Source organism: Nematolebias whitei, chromosome 18 (assembly GCF_014905685.2).
Source record: "Nematolebias whitei isolate Nwh7 chromosome 18, NemWhi1, whole genome shotgun sequence".
Classification (NCBI taxonomy): Eukaryota; Metazoa; Chordata; class Actinopteri; order Cyprinodontiformes; family Rivulidae; genus Nematolebias; species Nematolebias whitei.
The window spans coordinates 18,849,948-18,877,860 of record NC_056515.1 but is presented as its reverse complement, the minus strand read 5'-3'; the positions used below and the strand labels follow the sequence as shown (position 1 = coordinate 18,877,860).

General features: G+C 40.1%; 1 protein-coding gene across 1 annotated transcript; it reads left to right on the top strand.

The window, feature by feature from the left end:
• Positions 1 to 5,808: 5,808 nt before the first annotated feature.
• dmtn (dematin actin binding protein) lies at positions 5,809 to 26,695 on the top strand (the record flags this gene model as incomplete). Its single annotated transcript, XM_037692614.1, is given in 14 exon segments — positions 5,809 to 5,817; positions 6,772 to 6,852; positions 11,909 to 12,052; positions 12,317 to 12,361; positions 17,650 to 17,758; positions 18,709 to 18,753; positions 18,837 to 18,971; positions 19,063 to 19,157; positions 19,497 to 19,602; positions 19,680 to 19,729; positions 21,799 to 21,844; positions 22,100 to 22,107; positions 25,618 to 25,683; positions 26,615 to 26,695. Coding segments are annotated over 14 exon segments (1,020 nt in total), but the record flags the coding sequence as incomplete, so codon positions are not given.
• Positions 26,696 to 27,913: the final 1,218 nt, after the last annotated feature.

Genomic DNA, 27,913 nt, shown 5'->3' with positions numbered 1-27,913 from the left:
TATATATATATATATATATATATATATATATATATATATATATATAACATGTTTCATGTCAGAGTGAGTTTAAACAGATAAATATGACTGACTGTGCCTTAAATCATGTTAAAATGTGAAAATTACAATAATTTATGTTTAATGTTATTGGTCAGTTTGATATGTTGTTGTGTCAATTACAGCTGTAGTGGTATTTTAGGTTGATTACTGTATGAACGTTTTACTGTAATGTTTAAGAAAACTTTACATTTTTTACATTGAAGAGAGTTGAGAATTATTGTTTAGACTTTTAAAGATTTTTTTCCCCAAATTTAAAAAAAAAAAGTATGTCTCCAGACTGATTTATGTCATTTGGATTTCAATTTACTGTAGAAATCAAAACACAAAAAGCATCAAATCTTCACTCTTAGGAGGCCGAGGTGAGGAAGTGTTGCCTCCTGTAAACACGGTGGTTTTAGAATTGTTATATTTCTGTTAAGGACAAACCCAAGAGGCCAGAAAAAATAATAATAATTTGACTTGAGAGCTTAAAACTTCCACAGAAATTCAGCATACTGACAAAAATGACCAAAAAAAGAACAAATGTTGATGTTTGTACGTGAACATTTCTGCTCAAAGAAACAACTCAGCTTTTAATCCCATCCTGAAATAAAAATCATACAAAGCTATGAACATATTTACTTGCAAAACATGGTTTACATACTTATTGTTAGTTTGTGTGTAATTTCATGATGAAAATCCTTGTTAGTTGAAGCTGTGGATGGAGTTAACCCTCATCTTATTGCCGCTGATGCTGTAGAAAACAGCGTTTCTGTCGGATTATGTACAATTAGCCCATCTCTTTTAACGTGTGTGTGTCCCATTAGTCAACCACACAGACACTGAGCTGAGCTCCATCAATGGTTTCTAGCAGCTAAAAGCTTGCAGCGATAAGACTTTCAGACTGACAGGGAAACAGACGGAACTACCTCAATGACGTTTTACCTGCACCGTATTCACATGTCCACAATATTTCCTCTGAATTCATTCAACTTATGTGTCGAGGCAACAAAGAAGCAATCATTACGCACATCGATCCTTTAAATTGGACTCCTAATGAGCGAGAGAGGAAAAATCCAGTGATTACTTTTTAAAATCTGTCTAGAAGTCACATATTAACTTGCTAACAGAGACACAGGGGTGACTCCAACTGAGTAGCACTTACAGCATGTGTTGTGAATGACTCTCAGCTACTTCCACGCCAAATCTGAAGGCGATATGTGTACAGTTGGCTGGATTATAGTTATTGTTGTGCATTTTCTAAGATCAATCAACTATGGCAGCCATCTTGAATTATGTTTGCTCCAAAAGTCAGTCAGTTGTAGAAGCACATCCAATTATTTCCTAAAAAATCTTTAAAATTTGTGCAGTGATTCATGAGATATTTTGCTCACAGACAGACAAACGTATTGCATCATCTGTTAGCGCTCAGAATAGGTTTTGGGAATCAGTCTTTGTTGCAACCGCACCAAGTTTTATGTCAGTATCTGTAAAAGTAACTGAGTTCGAGCAATGTTTATGGGTTTTAAGGCCGTGGCAGCCATCTTGAATTGGGTTACACAAAACCTAATCAGTTTTTATGCAACGATTATTAAAATTCATCCTGTGGTTCATCAGATACGACAGCAGGCAGAGACACAGGCAAAAACATGATCACCCACCATTGCTTTTTGTCAGCAGGTGATAGACACATATCCAGAAAGTAAAAAAAAAAAAAATCTTAATATATAATAATAATTATAACAAAGTGACTGCAAAAGTGGTGGTGCAGAGGTTAGAGAAGGTGAGCATGTGAGCGGAAGGTCGCCGGTTCAAACCCCCGGACCCACAGCATCAGAATGTGTGTGGGAAAAGTGAAGCACCCACACCTGCCTCCACCCTCATTTGCCAAACTCCGAGCCACTGAGCAAGGTTCTTAACCCCCACCATCTGCTCCCCTGGGCACCCCACCTCTCTGCTCCACACAGAGGGCTGTGGTAGCTCCGTGGTCTGTGTTTGCGTCAGGGAGGTTATCTGGCGTAAAAACAATCGCCAAGTCTTCGTGCCAGTTATCTGTGGTGACCCCAGAAGAAGGGAGCAGCTGAAAGAAGAAAGAAAAAGTGACTGAAAAACAACAGTAAAGACAGATCTGTATTAAACAGCTACAGATACAGGAAACAAGTACATAAAACAAATATGTTCACATTCAAAATGGCTAAAAAAAAACCCTGAAAGAACTATAAAAAAAATATATAAATACCTATTAAAAAACATGAAAACCTGAGAAGTAGCGGTGTAACATTTGGGCAGGCTGTTTCTGTGCTAAGCTAAACATTGCAGTTTGCTCACACACCTTTGAATCAAACATGTTGATACACCGTGGTGTTTGCACTCTAGGATTTTGAACAGGAAGCGTCTGAAAGCCGCTCCCCGGTGGGATCAGATCAGGTTTAGTGAGGACAGGCAGTACTGAGATCCTGCCTTGCTGATTCAATGCCAGTTTTTATGGCTGAGCTCGCAATAAATGTCAGTTAAAACCTAAGGATGCTCATTGATTCTGTGGAAGAAGGAGTGTAACTACACCAGTAACAGTTGAGGAGGGCCTGGGCGTTGGCCCGGCTGGGGGAGCTGATAAACAGGAGGGGAGGAGGAGGGAGGTAGATGAAAAAAACAAAAACGAACAGGACGATGGGATGTTTTAGAAGAGGACATCCTTCCACAGCAGACGGAGAAGCATTAGCAGACGAGCTCTTGTGTTTTACAAAGCCAAGGTGTGCTTCCTGTGAGCACAGCTCCTCTCCACCCTTCACCACCAGCCGTCCCCTGAGGAAGCTCTGATAACAGCCAAGCCTGAATCTGTCCATCTCCTTGTTCGGTCACGTCCAGCCTCCACCCCAAGGGGACAAGCTGTATATCTGCCATTACTGGTTAGAAAACGGATCATTTGTTCTGCAATACAACTGGAACTGAGGATTGGGTTCATGTTCCTCGATTACAGCGGTCGTCTTGTGTTTAAAGCCGAACTAAGACTCTCTTGAACACCTGCTGACACAAAGTAACTTCACTCACAGGTCACGTTCTCTTTATACCTGCTGCCGCTTGGTGCTATTTTCCGGAAACACAACATGCCCTTCCACTTCTATGCCGATGACTGTCAAATTTACTTCCCCCTAAGACACAATGGTACATGCTCTATTCAACCGCTGCTCAACTGCCTGGCTGACATCAGGGACTGGATGGCTTTAAACTTCTTAAGTTTCAATGAAAAGAAGTCTGAAGTCATGTTGTTCCCTCCCAACGACACGATCACAAACCACTGTATCGACCTCTCCGCTCTAACCCTGTCAGAAAAACAAAGAGTCACTAATCTGGGCGTGATAATGGACCCTTCCCTGAAACTTAACAATTGTCTAAACATGATCGTTAAATCATGTTTCTTCCAACTGAGGCGGCTGTCTAAACTGAAGCCCATATTGTCCAAAAAGAACCTGGAGACAGTAATACATGCATTCATTACATCTAGGCTTGATTACTGCAATTCACTCCTGTTTGGTATCAGTCAAACCTCCATTGCACGACTACAACTGGTCCAGAATGCAGCAGCCCGACTTTTAACCAGTACAGGCAAAAGAGAGCACATTACACCAGTTTTGGCCTCACTGCACTGGTTACCAGTTCACTTTTGAATCCAGTTCAAAATACTCATGTATGTCTACAAATCGCTGAACAGTTTCGCACCCCCCCCCCACCCCCATCTCTCCATCTCTCTGATCTGCTACAACCGTATGTCCCACCGCATTCCCCGAGGTCAGCGGACCAGTTGCTCCTCACAGTTCCAGGATCTCGTCTTAAGCGCAGAGGTGACAGGGCCTTCTCTGTAGCAGGACCAAGACTTTGGAACGAGTTGCCTCTGCTTGTCAGACAGGCCCTCCCTCTCGGTTTTCAAGTCCCGTTTAAAAACCCACTACTATTCAGTAGCTTTCAACACTAGAGGATCTGTGTTTTGATCCTGTATGCTCCACACTGGTTTGTCGTCATTATCTGCATCGTTTTTATGTCTATATTCTGATTTACCTCATTTTGTATTTTGCTTTGTGTGTTAACTGTTGTTTTGTCTGTACAGCACTTTGGTTGGCCTTGTCACTGTTTTAAGTGCTCTATAAATAAAGTGGTATGCTATGGTATGGTACGTTTACCGATATTGCTCATTAGTCACCTCTCCATGAAGCTTCTTAAAGTTCAGTTTTAGCATTCATGCTTAAACTTGCCGACTAAAAGACTATCGGACCATAGTGGTGACAATAAAAACTTTGCCAACTACAAAACTAACGTTACTGACTTGCTTGGCATGTCATATTCAGCAGCGCAGCATCATTTTATTTCTTCCAGAACAAGGTGCATGTTTATCAGAAATTACATTCAACAGCATGTGTGGGACCGACACACTAACTGCTACATATTGAGGTTTACTGGTTCCTGAACCTTGGACAGTAACCAGGCACCAACAAAAGCTGCAAGTTTTAAAACAGTGTTTTAAACACACAACACTAAAAGACAACTGTGAGTTAAAAATAGGAACAAGCTGCGGGTTACAAAAGTATTCACCCCTTTGCCTAAACCTTCAAAAACCACAGAATTAGTTCAGTAAGATCCACATGAGGTTGATCTAAGTGTCAGATGGGCTCAGGTACTGTACACACCTGTTCTGATGACTGAATCAACACGTCTAAATAATGAAGTCTACCACTAAGTTAGAGACAACAGGAAGACCAAGGAACGGTCCATACAGGTCAGAGACAAAGTTTTGGCAAAGTACAGATCAAAGTTGAGTTATAAATGATCTATCCCAAGCTTGGAGCATCCCATAAAGCTCCATCAGTTTCATTATTAGGAAATGGAAAGATAATGCCACCACAGCAAACCTGTCAAGAGAGAGACATCCATCAAAACCCACAAAACAGACGAGGAGGGTTTAATCCAGGAAGCAACCAAGTGGTCAAAGATAACCCTGGTGGAACTGGGGAGCTCTTCTGCAGAGATGGGAGTATCTGTCTATAGCTAACTCACTGTCATGAAAAACAGCCATTCCTTAAAGAATGAAATAAAGCGGACTTTTTGGAGTTTGCCAAAAAGCAGAGTGGAGACTGTCCAAACATGTAGAAGAAGGTTCTGCGGTCAGACTAAATAACAAGACTAAAGTAGAACTTTCCGGCTTCAAGGACAGCATTGTGTGTGGCTTGCATCATGCTGAGAACTCCAGCTCAACAGTGTAGCATGGTGGTGGTAGAATCATGTTGCAGGGATGTTTTTCATCAGCAGAGACTGGGAAACTGATCAGAGTAGAAGGAAAGATGGTGCAAAATGTGAAGACATTCTCTGGGGAAACCTATAGGAGACTTCTAGAGGTTTAAGACTGGGTCAGTGGTTCACTCCAGGTAAATGTCCTGGAGCGGCCCAGTAAAAACAGACATTAGGCTAACTAAGAATATCTGGCATGATTTAGAGATTGCACACCAACATTGCCCTTGCATTATTCTTTTATGTTTGTTGCTCCAAAGCCACAAATTTAAGCTGTCTTTTCTCTAAACCCATCCTTTCTGCCATTTAGATGCCACTGTGTGGCTTTTTTACCCAAACTCCAGAATCAGATGAGCTATTAACAAAACTCATTTATGCTCACATGTCAGCCTGTGATGAGAGAGTGTGCAAGAGAGAATGCAATTACTGACTCACACTGTCTCTTCTTGTCTCCTCAGCTGTTATAAATTGGAGGACGGGCTCTTTCCGGCCATGCAGAAGGTAATCTTGTAGCATTATCAATGACAGCTGGAGAAAATGTACATTTTACAAGAATGGGACCTACACATGATAACAAATTTTGCTGGGTGATTGTCTCAGAAATTATTGCGATAAATGATAATATTGTTTGAAATGTGACATTAATTAGTAATTACTGTCAAATTGAAGAAGAAATGTCGGTTAATTTTATTTTGAGTGTAGTACTCTTTTTTTACACTGGATGGTAGTGTAAGACTGTTTGAACCGAAGGATGGATAGTGAGGGAGCAAGCAGCATGTCTCTTTAAGAAAAATGGGAGGGAGGCCCCTTGACGTGACATAGGCTATATCTCCTTCCTTTTTTTCTCGTTCTAAAAATGGCGGATGCTCGGTGTGGTTTGAGTTTTTTAGCATAGCATTTTTCATTCAAAGCTTATAATTAAAAAAAGCAGTAAACAAGTTCTCAGCTTCATTTTGCAAAGAAAAACAACTTTTTTACACGAAGGCACGGGTTTCAACCGTGGATTTTGGAGCTTCAGCAAGATGCAGGTTTTTTTTCCCAAGGTCGGCCTGTTAGCTTATCTCGTAGCTTAGCTTCTCAGCTTAGCTGCTTTTAACCGTCCAAAAACGTGATTTTTGGACGGTTAAAATTGATTTTAAAGAGAAAAGAGAAAGGGAAAGGTCAGTGAAGAGCACCAGAGTTGATCCTTTTGTCATCCACTGTCTTCAGTAGAAAGAGAGAGACATGAAGAAACGATAAAGCCGATAAATGAAAATGAGGTTGATAATTTTCATTTATCATGCGATTAATTGATTTATTGTTTATCGTGACAGGCCTAGACCTACACTTTGCACACTTCTCTTTGTGGAACCCTAAAGTTAGTTTTTGAGCTGCTAGTAATGACTAGTTATGGAGAGTACCTGTGAAGGTGGAATAAATGAGTCTCCATCTGAATATTCCTGACTGTTCTCACAGGTGGAGGGACGTGTAACTCCAATTAACCTGCCGTCCTCCAGGGGCCCGAGCACCCCCGGGTCTCCTGCTACTGGCATCATGGTAATGCTTATGTAACAAATAAACTACACCCACTTTCAGTTTTAAGGCTTTATGGATTATGACATGATTAAAAACAATGTAACATCTGGTACTTGCTAATTTTAGGATTTCTTAAAGTTAAGCAAATGCCACCTCAGGTGAAACTTATTGGCGTGGCTACAGTCTGTCATTATTTGTGATCCGTGCAGGCAAAATGAGTGGGAATGAGCATAAGTAAATCGTGAAAATATAGATTTGAGCCTTAATTGAGATTGGTGCAAAACTGAGTCTTTAAAGACACTATTTACCATTCTAAACATAACTATGGTAATATAGAATAATCTTCCTAATCTATCTTTAAATTCAAGTATACTAACAGCTGTCTTCAGAACAAAACCATTTTAAGTCTTGTCGCTTTAGTTTCTTTTTAAATTGACCATTTTTCTCTTCCATAACAAGGGAAATCCCTTCATATAATGTTTTGTCCTCATTTTGAAGCTTGGGGATTCCTTGTTTTAAATATTGGGCTGGAATTCCTGTTAACATCAGACCAGTAAAAGTTGAGTTTTGTAAACTGGCTCACTTATACACAAAACAAGAAGTGGAATGAAGTGTCCTGGATATTCATGCTGAAATAAAGCACTTTCATCTTTCTAGTTTTTCTTATCGGGGTATTACCGGTAACGAAAAAATTGTTGCTAGCCTCGTGATAAATCACCAAACTTCATCAAACTACATATGATTTTCAAGTGTGAGATGAGGAATTTGAAAATAACTCAGTTTTGAAAAAGTCAGAAGAAGAATATTTTTACATACTTTTCTTCACTGTGTGGTTTTTAGCTAAATGAGATTTGCAAGTCATGTTGTGATTTTACTGCTACGTTTGGGATTATCGTCCTGTTTCATGTTTATCGTGGTATATATATATATATGTGTTTTTATTAATTGATGATTTTAATTGTTTTTGTAAGGTGACCTTGGGTTTTTGAAAGGCGCCCTGAAATAAAATGTATTATTATTATTATTATTATTATATGGTACTTATATGTACTTAAATAGCACCTTTCTATCTTATCAAGATACACAAAGCATTTTACGCTACAATCTGCTCTCATTTACCCATTCATTCAGCACTGTATATCTGTATATATCTTTACAAAGCTAATTGAACAGATCATTCTAAAGAGACTAATCAGTGCTTTTTAGATCACATCCATACACCAATGATCATACACATTGGAGGCAATGAGGGGTTCAGTGTCCAGGGATACTTCAGCATGTGACTGCGGTGGATTCGAACCCCCAACTCTTTCATTGGAGGACGACTGCTCTAACCACTCAGCCACAGCTGTATATCAGATTAATCTTTATTCTCATTGCACCAAAGCACAACAAAATACAGCCCGTCCAAGTAAAATGCAAACAAACAGACATGGGGAGACGGAGGTCTCTGAGGCTGCAGCCTCGTGGGGTACGCTGCCCTTTTCATTCAGATAAGGAAAAGAGAAACTCGAGGGAAGAGGAGGTATAAAAAAAAAAATCATATCTCACACTGTGTCCTAGATGGGACACAGTGTGAAAGTTGCACCAAAAAAAAATAAAAAGGCACAGAGCAGGAGCGAGAGGGAAAAGTGTCCGCCTTTGTCGAGAGCAAGCAGGAAAATATGTATATGGTTGAGTTTATACTTTGTAGTCAGCTCAGTGACTGTAATTCCCCAGGTTCTGTGGCTTCAAAACAAGCCAAAATATATATTATTTCAGCTAGCTTGACAGCTAGTATGAAGTGTTGGCACTGGTATTGCTTGTTTTTGTCCAAACGTTCTGCTGTTCATTACTGGTAACCAACGTTCGGAGAATCTGAGCTCAGTGGTGTAGCCTCCCAATGATGGCTCAGGCATGGCTTCTTTATTTAAAATGGGTGCTTTAATGAATGCCGTTAAAACTACAGAAATAAGACAGAAAATACAGAAATAAACACAAAGCTTTAGGTGCCGTACCGAGCGACGAGTGAAGCATGCTTTATCAAAGGTGTACAGTGTACCTCATGGCCGCTCGTCATTAAAGAGGTTCTAGACAAATGGTTTTTATCTTGTGCACTCTAAACTATCGAGGCTGCCGCCCACCTCTCGTGTCTTCAGGTAACTGTATGTAGCGGGCACAGCAGATCTCGCCACTCCCTTCCGTTCACACAAATCTCGCGATAACGGTACAACAAAAATAGTCCTTAGGGACAGAATAAATGCATCTTACACAAAAATAAAACATATGTTTGAAGCATGAACTAAACAAGCTAAAAACAAAATATTCTAACTACTGAACACAAATATTAACCTTTTTAACACACAAATCATTGTGGTGACACTTACAAATGGTTTTTGTAATTTCTGTGAACATTGCACAGTCTGACCTTGGGGTGAATTTGCTGGGATGTCCACTCCAGGGAAAATTGTCAGCTGTCTTAAATGATTTCCACTAGTAAATAATCCACTCTACTATAGCATTTTCTGCAAACTGTTTGGAAGTGGCCATAAAACCCTTCCCAGTTTGACGGGCAGCTTCCTTTAACGGGGGTCAACTTAAGTGGTTTCCGTTTGTTCGAGACAATCTATTTACGTGTCGGACAACCAGATCTCGCCTCGAGGTTGTCACAGCCACAGTTTGACCCAGTCAGAGCAGAGCAGGGCGGGTCGTGCTGTCAGATACATGGCGGGTGTGCACAGTGTCCCAACTTAAGAGACAGACTGCACGTGAGAGTACCAGTCACTACTTCTGGTCTAAGAAGGACACCCCCATCACCCATGAAGGTGATGACGTAATAAATTATTAAACGTCTACGTTTTCAACGTAAGTGTTTGCGTTTCTCACGGCTGCATCTGCTGTTTTAGTTCTCACAACTAAACAATACTAACACTAAGAGATGAATGTTTATTCCCCAGATTATAGCAGAGATGTGTGCCTCCATTTAACTTTAATGTTCACCCCGGACTCACAAAGTTCTGTCTGTGAGACAGTTTCAGTGTTTGTAGTTTATCATAAATATCTGCAGAATTCAATTCTGCATGGAGTTTTAACAACGACAAGGTTGCTGTGGCTGTTTGGATGAGCTAAACTTGATTATATTTAGAAACAGACTGAGAGGCAACTGTGATAAATGTAATTTAATAAATGATCAAATATGAAAAATAAACCGTACTAAATGACTACATGAGCTGAAATCCTGTAAATATACTGTAATCCCTCTGAATGAAGTATTCAATTTAGGTCAGTCTGGAAAAAATATATTCTTCCAAGGACTTCCTTTGCTATAGTTTTTAAAACTATATCAGACAACCGCACAATTCAAAACACTCAAACGACATAAAAGTAAACTACACACTACTGTACACAAGGAGTGGTGATGCAGAGGTTAGAGAAGGTGGGCCTGTGTTCGCTAGTTCAACTCCCGGTGCTGACAACATCAAAATGTGGGTGGGAAAGGTGAAGCACCCACACCTGTCTCCACCCTCATTCACTCTGGGCCCTTGAGCAAGGTCCTTAACCCCCACCATCTGCTCCCCTGGGCGCTCTAGACTGCAGCTCTCTGCTCCACACCCAGGGCTGTGGTAGCTCAGTGGTCAGTGGTTGTCAGGAAGGACATCCAACGTAAAATTAATTTCCAAATCTTCGTGTGACAGTTCGCTGTGGTGACCCCTGAGGGAGCAGCTGAAAGAAAAAAAGGTACACACTATACAGTGTACATTTACTTAAGTCAATACCCAGTATACTGCGTACTTTTACTAAGGTCAAGTACACATTTTACTAAGGTCAGTACATAGTATACTGTGTATTTTTACTGAGGTCATGTACACATAATACTGTACATTTACTAAGGTCATGTACACAGTATACTGTGTACTTTTACTATGGTCATGTACCATACATAGTATAATGTGTACTTTTACTTATGTCAGTACATAGTATACGGTGTACATCTACTGAGGTCATGTAAACAGTATACTGTATACTGTGTATTTGAACTGGTTTCAATTTGATTTCGGTTCAGTTTATTGCTTTAGCTCCTAGTAACAACAGAAGTCATCTCAGGGCACTGAACAGAAACATTCACATACATCATAAATGCCAATTAGTAAAGTTCTCTGTCGAAGGAAGGGAGCAGATTGCGTTGAGTATTTGGATCAAGACTGAAGCAGTTTCTGAAACAGAACCAGTTTTTTTTGTTAACAATAACAGCCACTATTTTAATGACATTATGATGATCTGTTTTTAATTCAGTTTTATGAATTGTTTTAATACTGTAATGTTTTATTCTTCTTAAACTGCATTTTAAACCGTTTATTTTGATGTTGCTAAAGGCCCATCTAGAGACTGGCATTATCGGCTATAAATGTCTTAGCGTACGGTATTTGTTAATACTTTACACGTGTCCCGAATTAAATAAACAATAAATGAATGAATGAAATCAGGGAGAGCATTCGGTGTAAAATAACTGTCAAATCTTTTTGTTGGGAGTTCACCTGCTGTGGTGACTCCTGCAGAAGAGAGCAAACAAAAGAATACCATTGCTTTTATTACACTGTATAATATTTAACGTGTTGTTACTAATCTTAGGATTCTGTTGAGACTAGAAGCTTTTTTAATATCCTGATACGAAAAAGTATAGCATTAAAAGTGAGTGCTTTATTTTAACATGAATATCCAATACGCTTCATTTCACTCCTTGACTTTCACATTAGAAGCAAATATTCTGTTTCCTTCACTTCTGTAAGATGTTTTCCCCTCATATTAAATGCATTTTTTTAATAGCGAGAACAATATTTTTGTTTGAAGTGAGCTCCAGTAAAATCCCAAGCTGTTAAAATAAGTCATGAATTAAATGAGCGGCTCTTTATTATTATTACTACGGTTGAATGTGTTTGTTATTGGATCGTACTCAGCAGCTCAGTGTGCAGTTAAAATGAACTTCTGACTGGAAAACACATTAGTAAAACATAAAACATTAAAAGGATATATAATTTTTTAAAACATTTTAATGCAAGGCTTTAGGGATGAAAGGATGTGAATGCGTGTTTGTGTTCAGGCCCGTTTGAATGACCAGGTGGTGCCTTACAAAGATCTGGCAGCGCTGCCCAGAGATAAAGCCATCCTGCAGGTGGAGAGGCCCGACCTGATGACCTACCAGCCCCACCTCAGCTTCTCTTCGCTCGACCCGCCACGCAGAGAGGTACACACACACACAAAAACACATGCGGTGTGTAAATGAACCGGATTAATGTGGAGGGAAACTATGATTTAGAAGAACCCTTGTTCACTCGCCTCCACACAAGCAGCAGCAGGTTTTGTTCCTCGTCTGGTGTCCAGAAAACCAACTTAGTGTATTCAGACGGATCATTCACAGAAACCTGCTGCAGCGTGTTCAGCTCTGCAGAGACAGAGCAGTGTGTGGACGTCAGACACAATAATTGGTCATCTCCTTGTGTGTCCGCAGCGCTCCCTGTCTCCTACCTCCTCATCTCCCAACATGTCTCCAGAGGTAAAAGCTTCCAGCTGCTTCACGTCTGATCAAAATAATGCACATCGCTGACGATCTGTGAGGTCATCATGTCACACTCACCCCTCACTTTCTGCTCTGATTTGCCTGTTAAAGAAATACACTAATCATTTGTATATTTTTTTATTCAAACAATTGATATGTAACAATATGAAGCGTGGAAAACATTTCATGACCACAACTTTCAAATAAAATGTTGGAAGCAAAGGAAAAAAAAAAGTCTGATTCTGATCTTGATGGAGATATTGAGCAGAAGCGGATCACTTTTTTTTTTCCAAAGGGCCAAATCAAGATATTTAAAGCTATCAAAGAACCTCGTTGAGAATTAGAAAATAAATTTCCTTTAGGCAGATTATCTGGAAGACATTTTTCAGGCTTTGTTTTGTTGTAGCATAGTTAGCATCTCCCCAATACTCTATAGGAATATGAGACATACTTTTTATAAACTGGCTGTTGTGGCGATAGATTTGTTAGCTTAAGTATGCAAAACAATAGAGTCTTTAAAGTTCTGACTAGTTATGGAAATACAGTGATTAAAAACATTTTTATCCTGTCTTAATCCAAAGGTTTATGATGAAGGTTATCAATTTATGTAAAAGTTCATGCTCAGTAATCCAGGTATAAAATCCAACAATGCTCAGTCACGTCATCTGAACGTTTTTTTTTTTTCTGAGATGTTTTGTCCTTCATCCAAAGGACTTCTTCAATCTGAGGAGACACCAAACAAACTGATTTCCACAAACAGCATACTCCATAGTGGGGGGGGGGGGGGGGCAGTTTGCTGGTGCTAAGATGGCCTCCGGGCCCGCCCTCTCCCCCGTCAACTCAGAGACAGTCATGCCAAAGTGGTTCAAAACACCAAAGTCCATGCTCAATAATCCAGGTAAAAATCCACCAATGTTCAGTCAGGTCATCTGGACGTTGTTGTTGGCTTTTTTGTTTGTTTGTTTGTTTGTTTTTGCTGAGATGTTGGATGAAGGACGAAACATCTCAGAAAAAAAACTAAACCAAACCATCAGATGACCTGACTGAACATTGTTGCTTATTTAAAAAAGCCGTTTTCTTCTCAATTAATGCTATTAAGGGCCAGATGGAGATCGTCCAAGGGCCACTTTTGGCCCACAGGCCATATGTTGCCCATTTCTGACAGAGTAAAAACACACACATCTCTGGTCCTGTTACAATGTTTCACACAGCAGTCGAACCATCGATGACCCAATGGCTCTATCCCACGCCCCACTGCAATGTCTCGACCTAAACTGTTTGGAAAATCTGTGGTTTCATTCGTCTGCTTTTCATTGTTGAATTCTTCAGCTTCAATCGTTGCTTTGTCTTCCTCAGACGGTTAAAACTGTGACATTTGATGCGACCGCTTGCCTGCAGCCACTGAACAGGAAGGGTCTCTGTTGTTAACGACTGAAGCGGTTTTCCATCACTGCAGCTTCAGTTCACTGTTGTCCCGTTGCTGTGATGTCTGTAGAAGAACACAGTGAACATGATGGTTACTTTCATTTTAGGACAATTGCATAAATAAATAGTTTGTAAAAAAAAAAAAAAATTTTAAATAACTTTATTTGAGTTTACACGTAAGTAAAAATGATTTTAAGCAACGCTTTCCTTGAGGTTTTGTTTTTTAGAAGCCAACATGAGCAAATTATCAGTAAACACACGGCGTGGTGAAGGTTAAAGGGGTAATTATGATCTTTTAAAGGGGTTTTGTGGAAAGCTTATGAACAATTGAAATCTTACCTTTTGCAGAAAGCTCTCTGAATAGCCTCAGTGTTGTAAACGATGCTTTAACGTAGAACCCAATGGTGCAGGCAGCACTCGGACCAGCTGGTAAAATGACAACATTTTAATAAAGGAAAATAAACAAGCTGACGCGGCAGCTGAACTCACGTTAATAGACGACACGTAGAAATCACTAAGGCCTCAGGAGGATTCACCAGACGATGTTCAGACAATGAATAACACACAGACTTGTATACAGAGACTAATGAGACATACCCACAAACACCTGTATAGGACACACAGGTGACACAGAAAAGGACAATTATTAGAATGGGACACCAGGGGGTGCAGGGGCAGAAACCAGCCACCAGAGGGCATCATCCTGACACTCAGTGTTTAATTCTGACAAGACTGATAAGCTAATGTTCGAACTTGGTTGTGACCTGAATAAATTTCCGCCATTTTAACACCAGTTACCAAAGAAAACAGCAGTTTATTAGACAATAATTTTTATTTGACAATTTTGCATCACATTATTATAATAAAGTGTACAGCAATATTGGTGCGGTTATCACAGGAACCCTTAAACATTTCTTAGTTTAATGTGTATAAATAAAAACTTCTAAAGGTATTTACATGGAATTCTGTTATTTTGCTGCAGCAGCAGCAGCAGCTAGTTGTAACACTTCTAACAGGAATATCAAACTATTTTTGTCAAAATAACTGGGTAATGTGACACTCGGGGATAATTCACCACACGTAAATGTTTTATGACATTTTTATGAATCGCTTTAACACTTAAGAGATTATTTTTTTGTCGAGTGGTGCAGAATTTCACTGTAGACTTTAAGTTTATTGGTCATACGCAGATCGACACAAGGTCAACAATGCAATGAAATGCTCAGGACGAGAAGAATCATCTCAACTCGCCAAAAAAACAACAACAAATACAAAGCATGAAGCAAAAATAGAAAAACAAGGCGCCAAAAGTGAAAAAGAAATACATCTACAGCAGCTTGGTCCTATTAGCAGAGTGGTTCTGTTGGAAATGAGGTTCTCTTAAGGGGCTTAACACGGTCCCGTTAGCACCATGGTACTGTTAGCAGCATGATGATAATAACAACCGCTTCAATGGACGATGACTGCCCTCCAGAACTGGGTCCGACATACACAGAACATCCAGAACCAAACTGTCCTGTAGAGTTTGGTCCATGCAGGCAGATGGAGGATCGACAGCTGCCATGACAGGCCTTAGCATGAGCCCAAGACTGGAAAGGGGCTGGGAACTGAACCATGATGGCAAGGCAGCGACACACAGCTCCAAAAGTGCATCGCAGTCATGCCCGTAGCGTGGGTGTGCAGTATGGGTGTGTAGTGAACTAAGCCTAAGGTCAAAACCCTTGACCTTAAGAACCTTGTGGGACAGAAACTGTCATTTCATTGATTTGAATCCAGAAATACAGGTTGACCATCCTGAGACTTTCTTTCTTGAAAATTCAAGTGAAAGAACACTCTTTTTTATTATCATTACTATTTTACAAATGTTGATAATCAAAGTGTTTTAGTTCAAACCATTTTAGATGTTGCAGTGAACTAATCATTTTTAATCAACTGTGAAAACAGTAACAATGATTATTTTTAATTCTCATGCAAAGTTAGAATTCATGTTAAGGTCTGTTACAGAGTAATTATGCATTTTCTGATTTTCTGTCTTTGAATGAGCAGTGTAAGTTTGGTCCAAGGTCGGAGTCTAAGCAGACAAGTGTTGGAACGAGCTGTGTTATTTTTAAATCCTCTCAGACGTAAACAGAGAAGCTGGCACCTGTTTTCCCAAACTCGCCCAAACATTTCTCTCGTCTGTCTGAAAAACATTTTCAATCTGTTCCATAACATTCTTGCTGTTTTCTGACTTCTAGTAACCTCTTACGTCACAAAACACACCCCTGTCTGGTCGATATTGACCAATAAGAAAACTCCCAAATGAACCGGAAATAGAGCTCTTTAAAATGTCGGTACTTCCTAGTTTTAAGGCAGAGTCTCACAGAGTCTCCCAGTTCCTGTGGGGTCGAAGTTCCTGTGGGGTCGAAGTTCCTGTTGGGCAGAGTCTCACAGAGTCTCCCAGTTCCTGTGGGGTCGAAGTTCCTGTGGGGTCGAAGTTCCTGTTGGGTCGAAGTTCCAGTTGAGTCGAGCCGAGGTTGCGGTCGAGCTCCCGTGCTGGGAAACAGGAAGGTCCTGACATGACCACAGAGCTCTTCCGAGTCTTATGGGATTATAACTTTCTTCCACATCTGGGTGGAACTCTGACGGACTCCACTCATGTGAAGTCCACTTGCTGAGGTGAATTTGTGTCGAACGGAATACCGTCACTACTTCGGACGATTCACAGCTGTTCCTACGGAGACGCTGGACAGGTAGCGTTAACTGGAACTCCGTATCCGCTGATTCATCTTCAGAGAGGTAACGAGTCAAGTTTACTACCGAGCGTACCGAGGAAAGCTGGGTTCAAATGGAGAGTGTCGTTTCTGGTGCCGACGTAAACAAAACCCCTCACCCATCTTTTTCTCCCACTAAACTTCATCTTTCCTCTTTAAATTCTTCTATCAAGTAGAAATCATTCCAGATAAATTTAGAAATGTCTGTGTAAAGTTCTCATCCACCGCCGTGTGGATAATCAATCACTTGTATAGCTTGCCAAAATTAGCCATGTTGTTATTTTTCAATGTGCCAAATTAATATAAATGTTTGATGTTAAACTTTGATTCTGTAAATAAATGACCACATTCATTTTGATGGGTCAAAGATAAATAACGTCTCACGATACATTTTATTAAATTCAAGGCACGCATGTTATACAGTCCAGAAAAATGAAAGAACCCGTTTAATTGATGAATATATCTCAGGATATGTCATACTACAGGTGCAAAAAAAGTTACAAACAAAAACAACAGGAACAATTAAAGAAGCAGAACTCCTGTCAGTGCTGCCATACCTGAGGTGAGATCTGGTTGTCTGAGATGAAAATAAGTTGTCTCGGACTAACGGAAACTGCTTATGTCCTCTATAGGAGTTTGCATACATAACCAAAAATAAATAAATTCAGCTTTGCTACTCTAGAATAAAAAAACTAAATTGAATCAGTGGACAACACTGTGACTACCTTGAGAGAAAATCTATCTTGGAAATTTGTCAAACATGCTCACAATTCTTGTAACACCTGCGACTCACAGGAAACATTTTGACACATCTTAAAAACTCACTTAAAAATAAATGCCACTTGCAATTTGTTGCAAACTTACTGAGGCTGCCTGCGTGCTATCTAGAACAAGTAAGATAATTGTTCATAACCTTTCCACAGAACTCCACCTGTAAGAACTATCTCTTTAACGGAACTATGGCAGCGTCAGATGCTTGTTTATCTGAAGATAGAGCTCAGTAAAGTTGATCTCAGCTGTCAGATCAGAGAAACGTGTCCAGAGCAGGTTTCTTCCCAACTCGGCCTCAGGTGGCAGCTGAGGTTTTAACTTCCTGTTTCTGTTCAGGTGAAAAGTCGCAGAGCGGAGAGTGACAGTGGCTCACCTGCAGGGTCCATGCTGCAGCTGCAGGCTGGACGCAAGATCAGCACGAGCCTGCAGCATTTCCACCGACCAGGTAACACACACACACACACACACATGCCTGATGTAAAAGAACACAGCGGGTGACTTCATCTAAAAAAGTCCTCACCTATTCATTCAACCTTTATTTATACAGGTTAATCAGGTTAATATACAGGTTAGTATAGTTTATAGTGATGTGAAATGATGTTTACAATTCTGATATGTTGTTTTACTGCAGCAGAATTTTCATATGAGAGTATATTCAAAATATGTAGCACTTCAGTTAGGACATGGGGTGTCAAAACAAAAAGAAAAAGGGGGAGATAATGTATTTACACAGTTGTCCTGTAAATCGTCATGATTATTATCCTCGTGGGCTTGCCATAGTTTCAGACGGATGTGACGTATATTCAGTGTATATGCTACGAGACGGCAATAAACAGACCCTAGCTCGTGAAGCAGTGATAATTGTCTTTACTGAGAAAAAGTACCAAATATTACATGGTTATATATTGCATATAATATTACATATAACCTATAAATATTAAATATCAATATTTACTATATTAAATTTAATATACATAATAATAATAATATATAATACATAATATATCATAATATATATTATATAATGATATATTATTATATAATGTATATTATATATAATATATAATAATAATATACAATAATATAACATAACAACAATAATAATATTTAATGTCAATTTGAAATATTATTAATAAATATGACATATAACCTGTACTAGAAACTCTATAAATTTGTGATTAAATTAGGGCAAATTAGAGAAAATCTCAGGACTTAGACATTTGTATCTAAGCATCAGTCTGCTGAATTTGGAAAAAAAAGAAAGGAAAAATAAAAATTAAATATGATTTTGTTATAATATAATCCTTTTTAGCAGCCAAAGGATGGACGGGCTTCTGTCAGAACAAGTGTGACAAATGTTGTGGAGTGTCTCACAAAGTTCTTGTATGTTTTCAGACAACGGCACCAACATCTACAGGAAGCCTCCCATCTACAAACATGGTGCGCTCTTGTTTCTTCCTGCCTGTTGTCGAGTTTGTTTCAGCTCTTTTTCTTTCAGCTGCTTCTCTGTCTTCGCCTCGCAGAAACGAACAAACACGCAGAGGGCCGCGGGGTCATTCAGTCTGCCAAGTTCCCCGCCGCTCAGCCTCCAGACCCCAACCAGCCCTCCAAAATCGAGACAGAGTACTGGCCCTGCCCGCCATCGCTGGCTGCCATGGGTAACACACACACACACACACACACACACACATTAAAGACAGTGAACACTCAGATGGAGAGAGGCTTAACTTCAAGGCTGAACTCTGGCAGAGATCGAGTGGAGGAAGAAGAAGCTGGAGGAGGAAGACGAGTTCGAGGATCTAACAGAAGAAGCCAAGACGCTGCAGGAACAGGAACTGGAGAAGGTGGGTGCCACCACACCTGGTCTACATCTGTCTGCACACCCACATCATGCCTGCTCTTTTAGACACACGATTCCTCCCACTTCTTGAAGTTTGTAATATTTGGATATGATTTAGTCTTTTTTGCTAATCATTTTATAGAAAAGGAGTTCAGTTTTCTTGAACGACTCAGATTTTAAGACGGGCGTCTTGTCTCATCTCACATGTTTAGTTTTAATTTAAACCAAAAATGTGAGCGTTGTCTCAAAGTTCTGTAGATGTGGAAGCGTTCAGCACTTCAGTCAAGCTGCTGATTGACTACATGAAGCTTTTTATCTCTTGCTGTGTGTCTGGGATGTCCAGATCAAGTCCAACCTGGGCCGTCTGATTCTGAAGGAGGAGAAGGAAAAAGGCGTTCACTTCAGGAGGAAGACACAGTCTCTGCCCGACAGAACACACATGCACGGCAGTGAGTCCTCCTCGGACACCTCAGCTTTAGATGAAGTTCCTTGTTTTTCATGTGTCCATCTGTTTTGCTATTGGCAGGTTTGTCAGCAAGTGCCTCCAAGTCTCCTTCACGATCCGGCCTGAGCAGAGTGAGTGCTACCGTGTGCACACGGCGCTATTATCTTTAGCTTGTTTCCTTTTTTATTTCTTCTCCCCGTGCACAGAAAAAGTCACATAACTTTTTATGTAATCACACTAAGGTCCTGGATTCAGTGTTTTTAGTTTCAGCTGTTTTTGGCCCGCCTCCATAAAATCCCCCCATCTGATTGGTCAGCTTCTGGACCCAGTGTTTGTCAGCAGCTCTTCTTGATGTGTCTGAACAAACTGCAAAACAAACTAGTGTTGTTAAGAGCTGTCATTTCTAACCTGGGTCTGAAGCCATAGTAATGTGCTGAATGGGCGGGACGGGTCGGTGTCGTGCTTTTGATTGCATCAGCGGACGTGTGCAGCTGACGATCAAATTATATGGCAACATGGCCATTTGACCGCGCGCTGACTAGCCTTGAAAGAGGTAAAAGGTTCAGTTAAGCTTCAGATGGGACTATACTGCCAGGCAGCGATCCATCATCCAAATGGACGTTCATTCAGCCACTGCACTCAACGGATGCACGCGGCCGATGATCCAAACAGGTGAGATCCCAAAAATCCTGGCAGACATGTCAGAGCAGGGTTCATGTCTGAATAATGCAGAAGCAGGGATTTAATGTGCTCTGATGACCATGAAAGGACAAACACCCCCTCAGCTCTGATCTTCTACCACTTTTATTCAGCCGTGCGCATCCGCCAACCATTAATAGCTACAATATATAAGCAGTCATACTTAATTTAAAATGGCGGCAGGGTTTCAGGTTCAGACCTGTAATTACTGTTAATTCATCGGGTCGGGTGGGATTCGGAAATGACGGCTATGGGCTGAGGCCGGATCTGGTCAGATTTTTTGGACCAGAATGCAACTCTAGTGTTGTTCAATACCCAGATTTCCGTTCCGATACTGATACTGAGTAAAATTCAGGCTAGTATCGGCAATATCAGTTTGGATACTTTGTGCAAATACACCTAATGTGTTTGGTAAACGCACAAACAAACAAAAAAAGCTGTGTACTCTACAGTATTGCAAATCAAAGCTGCACAAAGAATGCAAAACATCAAAGTAATTTGTTTATTTTAAACTCAGGAGTATGTTGAGGTAGTGGCCTCATTTACAATATAGCTGAGCTCACTGTACAACAACAGAAAATAACAGAGGACACAATCATACAAAATGTGTAAAAAATGGTTTACAGCTGTTTGGCAGCTTTCAAACTTGTCTGTCTCATTTTTTTAGAAACATCCAACTATAAAGTATAAAAATAACACCTGTGACCAAAGTTTATATGGGTTAAAATAGGAGAAAGTGCATATATGGTATAAATATATGGTGTGCTCCTCAGATTAATAGTGTCAACTTATTATTTTATATATGAATGTTTCTGTTAACTTATTGTTTTTTATATATGAATGTTTCTGTCCAGTGCCCTGAGTTGACTTCTGTTGTGACTGGGTGCTATTTAAATAAACTGAATTGAACTAAAATTGCCATTTGGATAAACATTAAACCAGATTTTTTTTTTCTAATTTAATGGATACAGTTTGTGTATTTTGATCAAACAAAAACAAAAAAATGTATTGACATGTAATACTTACCATAAGTTTTATGAAAGTTTTTCTTTTAAAAGTGTCTTTCAAAATAACTTTTCAATTTTGAGAATGTTTTCTGCTTTTTTTTCTATATAATGTTTGTTTTTCTAGTTGTTTATTTACAACCCTCTGGTAAAGTGTGTATAAAAAGGCATCTTTCAAAAAAAAGTCTCCTGAAATAAATAAACATTCTTTAAAATAAAGGAAACTTTCAAAATAAAACTGCTATTAACAGGACCTAATTATTTTGTTCACATATTTAGCTTAGTTAAATTTTCAAATAATTTCAAAGGTTTTGGATATTTATTCCAGCAGTAAAATTGTCTGATTTATATTAAACCATACATAAAGTCCTAATTTGAAATAGTTTGTTACGAACAGTTCACTTAAAAATACGTGATCAAAAATAATTAAAAGCCCCTGAAAAAATTAATTTAAAGAAAAGAACGTGTGAATCAGTTTGTCTTGTGATGTGTTTCAGATGCAGTCTGCAGAGTTTTCCACAGATGGAGACAAAGGTCAACCAGGTAGATGTCCTCCTTTGTTGTTCTCATCATTGCAGAGTTACAGATGTGCAGCTGACGTAAAGGAATCTGAGAAGCAAAATATTGATTATTTCACTCAGATAAAATGAAAAACCTGCATGACTGCAGTTTTTGTGCAGACATGTTTCCTGAGATAAATAATAAGCTGCAGATAACATGAACTACACTCCCACCTGTGTTCATGACTGCTCTGTTCTGAACCTTTCTGCTGTCTTTGTGTGTTCTTGTGTTTTGCAGCTGCTCAGGTAAGTGTGTTTTGCGTGTGTAGATGTGTGCGTGAGCATGTGCATGACCAGCGACTGAAAAGCTGCAACGCTGCAATAACTCCTCCTGGACAGACCTTTTAACAGCATGTTACTGAATCACTTCACTTCTCTCTTTGAACTCCTGCTGTTAACATGTGGGTGGAAGTCAGGAGCTCAACAAGAAGAATAATTCCATTAAAAGTGTTTTCATTTCACACAGCAACACAGGTTTCATATTTAGTGAAACTCGGGATAAAACTTCAACTATAAACAATAAAAATGTGAATTTTTCTAAATATGGCTGAGTCCATTTAGCAGACCGGACAACAAACTGACACTTTTCAGAATCAGCTTTATTGTCATTGCACCGAAGTGCAGCGAAATTACATTTCAGTACAGCCCGTCCGAGAGAAACATAACAAACAGACATGGGGAGACGGAGGTGACTGAGGCCGCCGGCCTCGAGAGGCGCAGCCCTTTTTTCAGCTAAGGAAAAAGAAACATTAGGGGGAGTGTAGGTATAAAAAAAAAATTCAAATTCGCACTGTGTCCTAGACAGAAACACAGTGTGAAAGTTGCAAAAAAAATGGCATCAGCACATGAAACAGCAACATACTGATGACATCATAATACATATATGTATGAGGAAGGCCGACAAAGGCGTTGAGTTTGTCCGTGGACACTGCCAGAAAGTTCCATAGTCCTGATAAAGATGGCACAGTGTCTATCAGCCGGCTCAACTCTGACACAAATCCACAGATGTCCTAGGGAGGGGAGAGAGACAGACCTTCTTGTTCACTTAAAAAAACAGGAGAAGTATGAGATAAATGGCCAATTCAAGGCTGAGTGGGGAAGCCAAATTCAAATAACACAATTATTTTGGGTCAGGCAGACTCTGCTTGAATTTCCATGTCTGTCTTCATAGTTCTTCTGGTACGTCTCACTGGTGATTCCAAACAGGTCTCTCTTCAGGTCTCTCTTGTAAATGAGTCCCTGAGGCTCAATGGGATTAACCTGTATAAATAAAGGTTGAATGAAAACAGTCAAACTTTGTGGTCACACCGCCGGACCGAGCTTGTAGCTTTCCCCAAGGTCGATTCCTTCCCACCAGTGAGTCCCAGGAGCCACAAGTGGCCTGCGATTCTCAGAAATCGCATCCAGCTTATGGCTCAGCTCATGCAGCATCTGAGTCTGAGAGTTTACTGCTCGGTACATTCCTTCATACAAGGCAGGCAGCCTTTCAGTTGCCTGAACCGCTGCCGCCGTCTTCCGAATTTGTCGATATGCCTGATACTTGCCAACACCAAAAAGCAGAAATCCCGTTATCATAAATCCAATTATGTACGTGTCTTCAACATCCTCAATGAACAATACAGACAGACACACCAGCCAAAAAAGTGAAAAACTGCGAAGTAATAGTAGTAGTACAAGTACTAAGTAGTAGCCCCAGGAATCCATAGTGTATCCAGCTGCGAGTGTCCTTTCAGGGCATGAGGGCTCTCCTTTGCCCTGTCTTCTTTTCGAGAAAATTTTATCAATTGTGTTGAGACCAGCTGACCAGATCCATAATTTACAATTCGGAGGATATGTAGTGATAGGAATCACAAGACAAAGAGCAAAACAGGAGGGAGGCAGGAGCAGGATGGAAAAGCTTCCGTCCTCGTCGAGAGCAAGCAGGGAAAAACCATTACCAAAAGTAGTACTTTCAGATCCAGCTCTCAGATGTTCAGTGACCTGGTGCTGTTCTATTAGATTATTTATTCTGCACTCGGTGACACTTTAGGCACCCAGAGGGAATAAACTAATCTCTAATTTGGTCCACAGGCAGACTACTGATGGGTATGTGCATGATTTGATTATTAAGGAGCTGGCACATCTAGAACCAGCACCAGAGGACAGAATGGTGGCAGATGGGACAGATAATGGGTAAAAAACACATGGAGGTTTTGATCACCCAAGACAGTTCTCACCAAGGCAGGAATGTCATGTTGGATATCCAGACTCTTTCCAACACCTTGTCATTCTGTGCTGTTGCTCAACTGGCACCAGGCAGACTACTGCTTCACCGTCTTGATTCTAGGCTGCCGTTAACATCAGAGTAACGTGGCGCCACAACCAGGAGGCACGAACTGATGACAAGTGATGAAACATTCAGCCATGAGACTTAGATCAGCACCATGAAGGATCACTTTGTGTATGTCTGGCTGTGACAGGAGCCAATTCAGGTCACCTGTTGTGATTTAGGGACCCTGATGGTGATGACCTCAACACCCTGAAACAGTTTTTAACCAGCACCTGTCCACACGAGGTGTCTCTTTGAGCTGTTAATGTCATACTTAGGTCCTCCTGTGGCTGACCAGATCCCCTGGATGTTTTCAAGATCATCCATTCATTAGCTTTACCCGCTTCTTCCTTTCTGGGCCGCAGGGGTCACTGGTGCCCATACCCAGCAGTCACTGTGTGAGACGCGGGGGACAGGTCGCAATGCAAGCCCATCACAGGGACACATAGAGGCAAACAAGCATGCACACTCACTCACACCTAGCAGCAACATGCATGTTTTTGATCAGCGGCAGGAAATCGGAGTACAAAAACACATGCATGCACGAAGAGAACATGCACACTCCACCCAGAAAGGCCCCCCGGCCTGGGTGGAGTTTGTATGTTCTCTCTGTGGTTTTTCACTGTCAACTGTGTGGCAACAGCTCTGACATTAAATCTGATCTGCTGCATGTGGAGGCCCAGGCACACCAGCTGTATGACTGTTCAGAACCAAATCACTGCCCGTATCCTGACCCAATGGGTCGCCACCCCCCACCCCCACCCCGAGACATGATGGGACCAGCAGTGAACTCATTCTGCCAACTCTGTTACCTCTTTAATCTGACATTGTAATAATGGCTTTACAGTCACATGACCATGCCTTTTCCACCACTCTGTCTGGGTGTTTAACCTTTTACTGTCCCTGAGTGTATTTTTACAACATTACACCTAAAACTGCTTTGATCTGAACTTTCTAGTCACGTTTTCTTCCTTTAACTTTACTTTTATTATTTTACTTATTCTGAATATTTGATCTTCACTCTTCAAATTGATCTGTTGTTGTAAAACACGTCAGAGTGTCTCAGACTATTTGTAATATGACCCAAACTTCACCTAGTTTATTGTTTGGCTTTAAGGAGATAAGAGATTTAAGATAACGTAAAAATAATATTTACTTGCCTTTATTAAATGGATATACAGTAGTCCCTCGTTTATCGTGGGGGATCCGTACCCTGGAAGTTTATCCTGAAGTGTGGGCTGCACAAAGGTGCAGCAGGTGCTAAATAATTTAAAATAATTTATTATAAATAAAAATTCCCATGCCGATCGTGTAGCTCATCCGTCAGTTGTGTGTCATGTTCATGTTCTAACTGCTTTCTGCTCGCTGATGGCTCAGCTTCTCTGTGTTTGTATGAACCGCGCTGCTGCGTCCGTACAACAAAGTGTGTCTGAAATGTGTTTGTGCAGAACGAAGAGTCTCGAAGAGAACGCATGGACCGAGGAAACTCTCTGCCGAGCATCTTAGAGCAGAAGGTGAGCTCTGCTGAACCTGGTACCCAACTAAGAGCTCAGTTTTCTTTAGACCACTACAAAGCAGGTTCAACTCTGTCTTTAAGAAGTCCGGTTCATCTAACCCCAACAAGAAGGACATGAGCTGGAGAATTGTTTGAGATGGTGTGTTGATGCTGTATGTGTCATCTTTAATTAATTAACATGATTTAGCACAGGTTTGGTCCTGCTTCATAGTGCAAGCCTCAAGCATCCGTTACAAACTCATTTAGCTTTTCAGTCCAAGAATACAATAAATGTTTATAGGTTTATTTATTTTTTTACAAATGCTAAATAAAACTGCTAAATCTCACAACTCATAGGTATTTAATGTTCAGCTGTATATATAATTTCTGCAAAACCGCTGAATAAATTCCAGATTTTTGTAACATGGCTTTAAAAGAGGACAACTATTAGCTTTATTCACAAATTGGCACGACTTCTTTAATAAACTGTCTGCGACAATGTTTTGGTCTTATCAGAATCTATTTGAGGTGTTTGTGTGGTTTTAGAGATGACTAATCCAACCGTATCGTTGAAGAGAGCAGACAGAAAACCAAAAATAACAAAAGTACAATTTGATCGAGGAATGTTGTTACATCTAAACCAAGTTCACATGCAACTTGGAAAAGCCGTAGGATTTGCTGATTATTTTCATGTTGGCTTTTAAAGTAAGGGTTGGTCTGGAACCTCTGTTTTTCTGAAGATGAGTTTCAATCTCATGAGATCTTAACAGGATAAATAAATATTACAGCAGGCACTAGGCACGATGGACTATCAGTCATTAATGCTGTTTTTTATTGATTTATTTAAGCTTGCATAATTTAAGGGCCATTATAAATACAAATCTTGCTTCCTCTAATACTTCTTTGTGTGTATCTGTAAACAGCTGATAGAGATGTGTCCTTCTGTTCAGATCTATCCATATGAAGCACTGATCGTGACTCACAGGGGGCGCTGTAAGCTGCCTCCAGGGGTCGATCGCACCCGGCTGGAGGTGAGGATGGGCTGGGGGGGACTGCTGATTTCTCTTGATTGTGTTTGGATGAGATCCCTGTCATTCCCCGATATGTTACGGAATCCGATCCATACTGTCAGCTCATTTGCACATGTGTTTAAAGTAATACTTCCGGGTCACCGATGAATAAGCAGGATTAAGGAAAATGTACTGGAAATATCTTGTAAGCTAATTTAATACAACATATATTAATAAAATATATTTATGAAACATACTATATTTATTAATATTAATTATAATATCTCTTTCTATGAATAATTAATTTTCCTAGACAATGTTATAATTCCATTTATGAATAAGAACTGTCTTAATTTACTTAGAAAATTCAAAAAAGTTCAAGACAAAAACAACTTGATTTTATTTGTAACAGAAAACTTTTTTTGAATTTACCATGTCCTGGTTGACAGACAATCTTCACCAGCGTTTTACTTCGAAAAGTACAATCTTAATTGTCTTTATTTAGAAAAGTACGACCTTCATGTTGCTAATTTACACCACACGCATTTCTGTTAAAATCATTGACATATTTAAGTCCTTGGTTAAAATGATGTGCGACTCGTGTTTAGGGTATTTTTTTTAAAACTAGACACTACGGATAGGCTTCCGTAACAGATCGGGGAATGACAATCCCCGATCTGACCCCAATATCTCCTTGTCAGGAGTTTCAGGAAGTCTGAGACATAAATCTGAAAACTTGTAATCATTGTTTTGTTATTGTTAAAAAACAAAAGAACAAACAAAGAAACAAAAAACAGGTGTAGCATCCATCCATCCTCAAAGACAAATGTCCTCAGAGACATTGCGTCTCCTACTCATCCCTTTCTGCTAATCTGAGACAGTGGGTATGTTTACATGGACATAAGTAACCGGATCAAATGGCCGGTCGGAATAAAAGTGTGTCATGTAAACACTCCGTTCGGGTTATTTTTTGTGTATTCGGCACGATCCGTTATAATTTCTGATCAGAACGAAACGGGTGGTTTACGCCGATCCGTAACCCGATCGGTGCGCATGTAAACGCTTGATCTGTTCATTTTTATCTGATGGTGAAAAACTGACCTGACTGCGCATGTGCGACTTTGCCATTTCCGCCTGGCTAACGCTAATAATATTAGCATGTCAGAGAAGTAAAACTGGTTGGTGAGCGACACAACATTTCTACTAGAAACTTTTAAAGAGCTCAAAATGATTTCTATT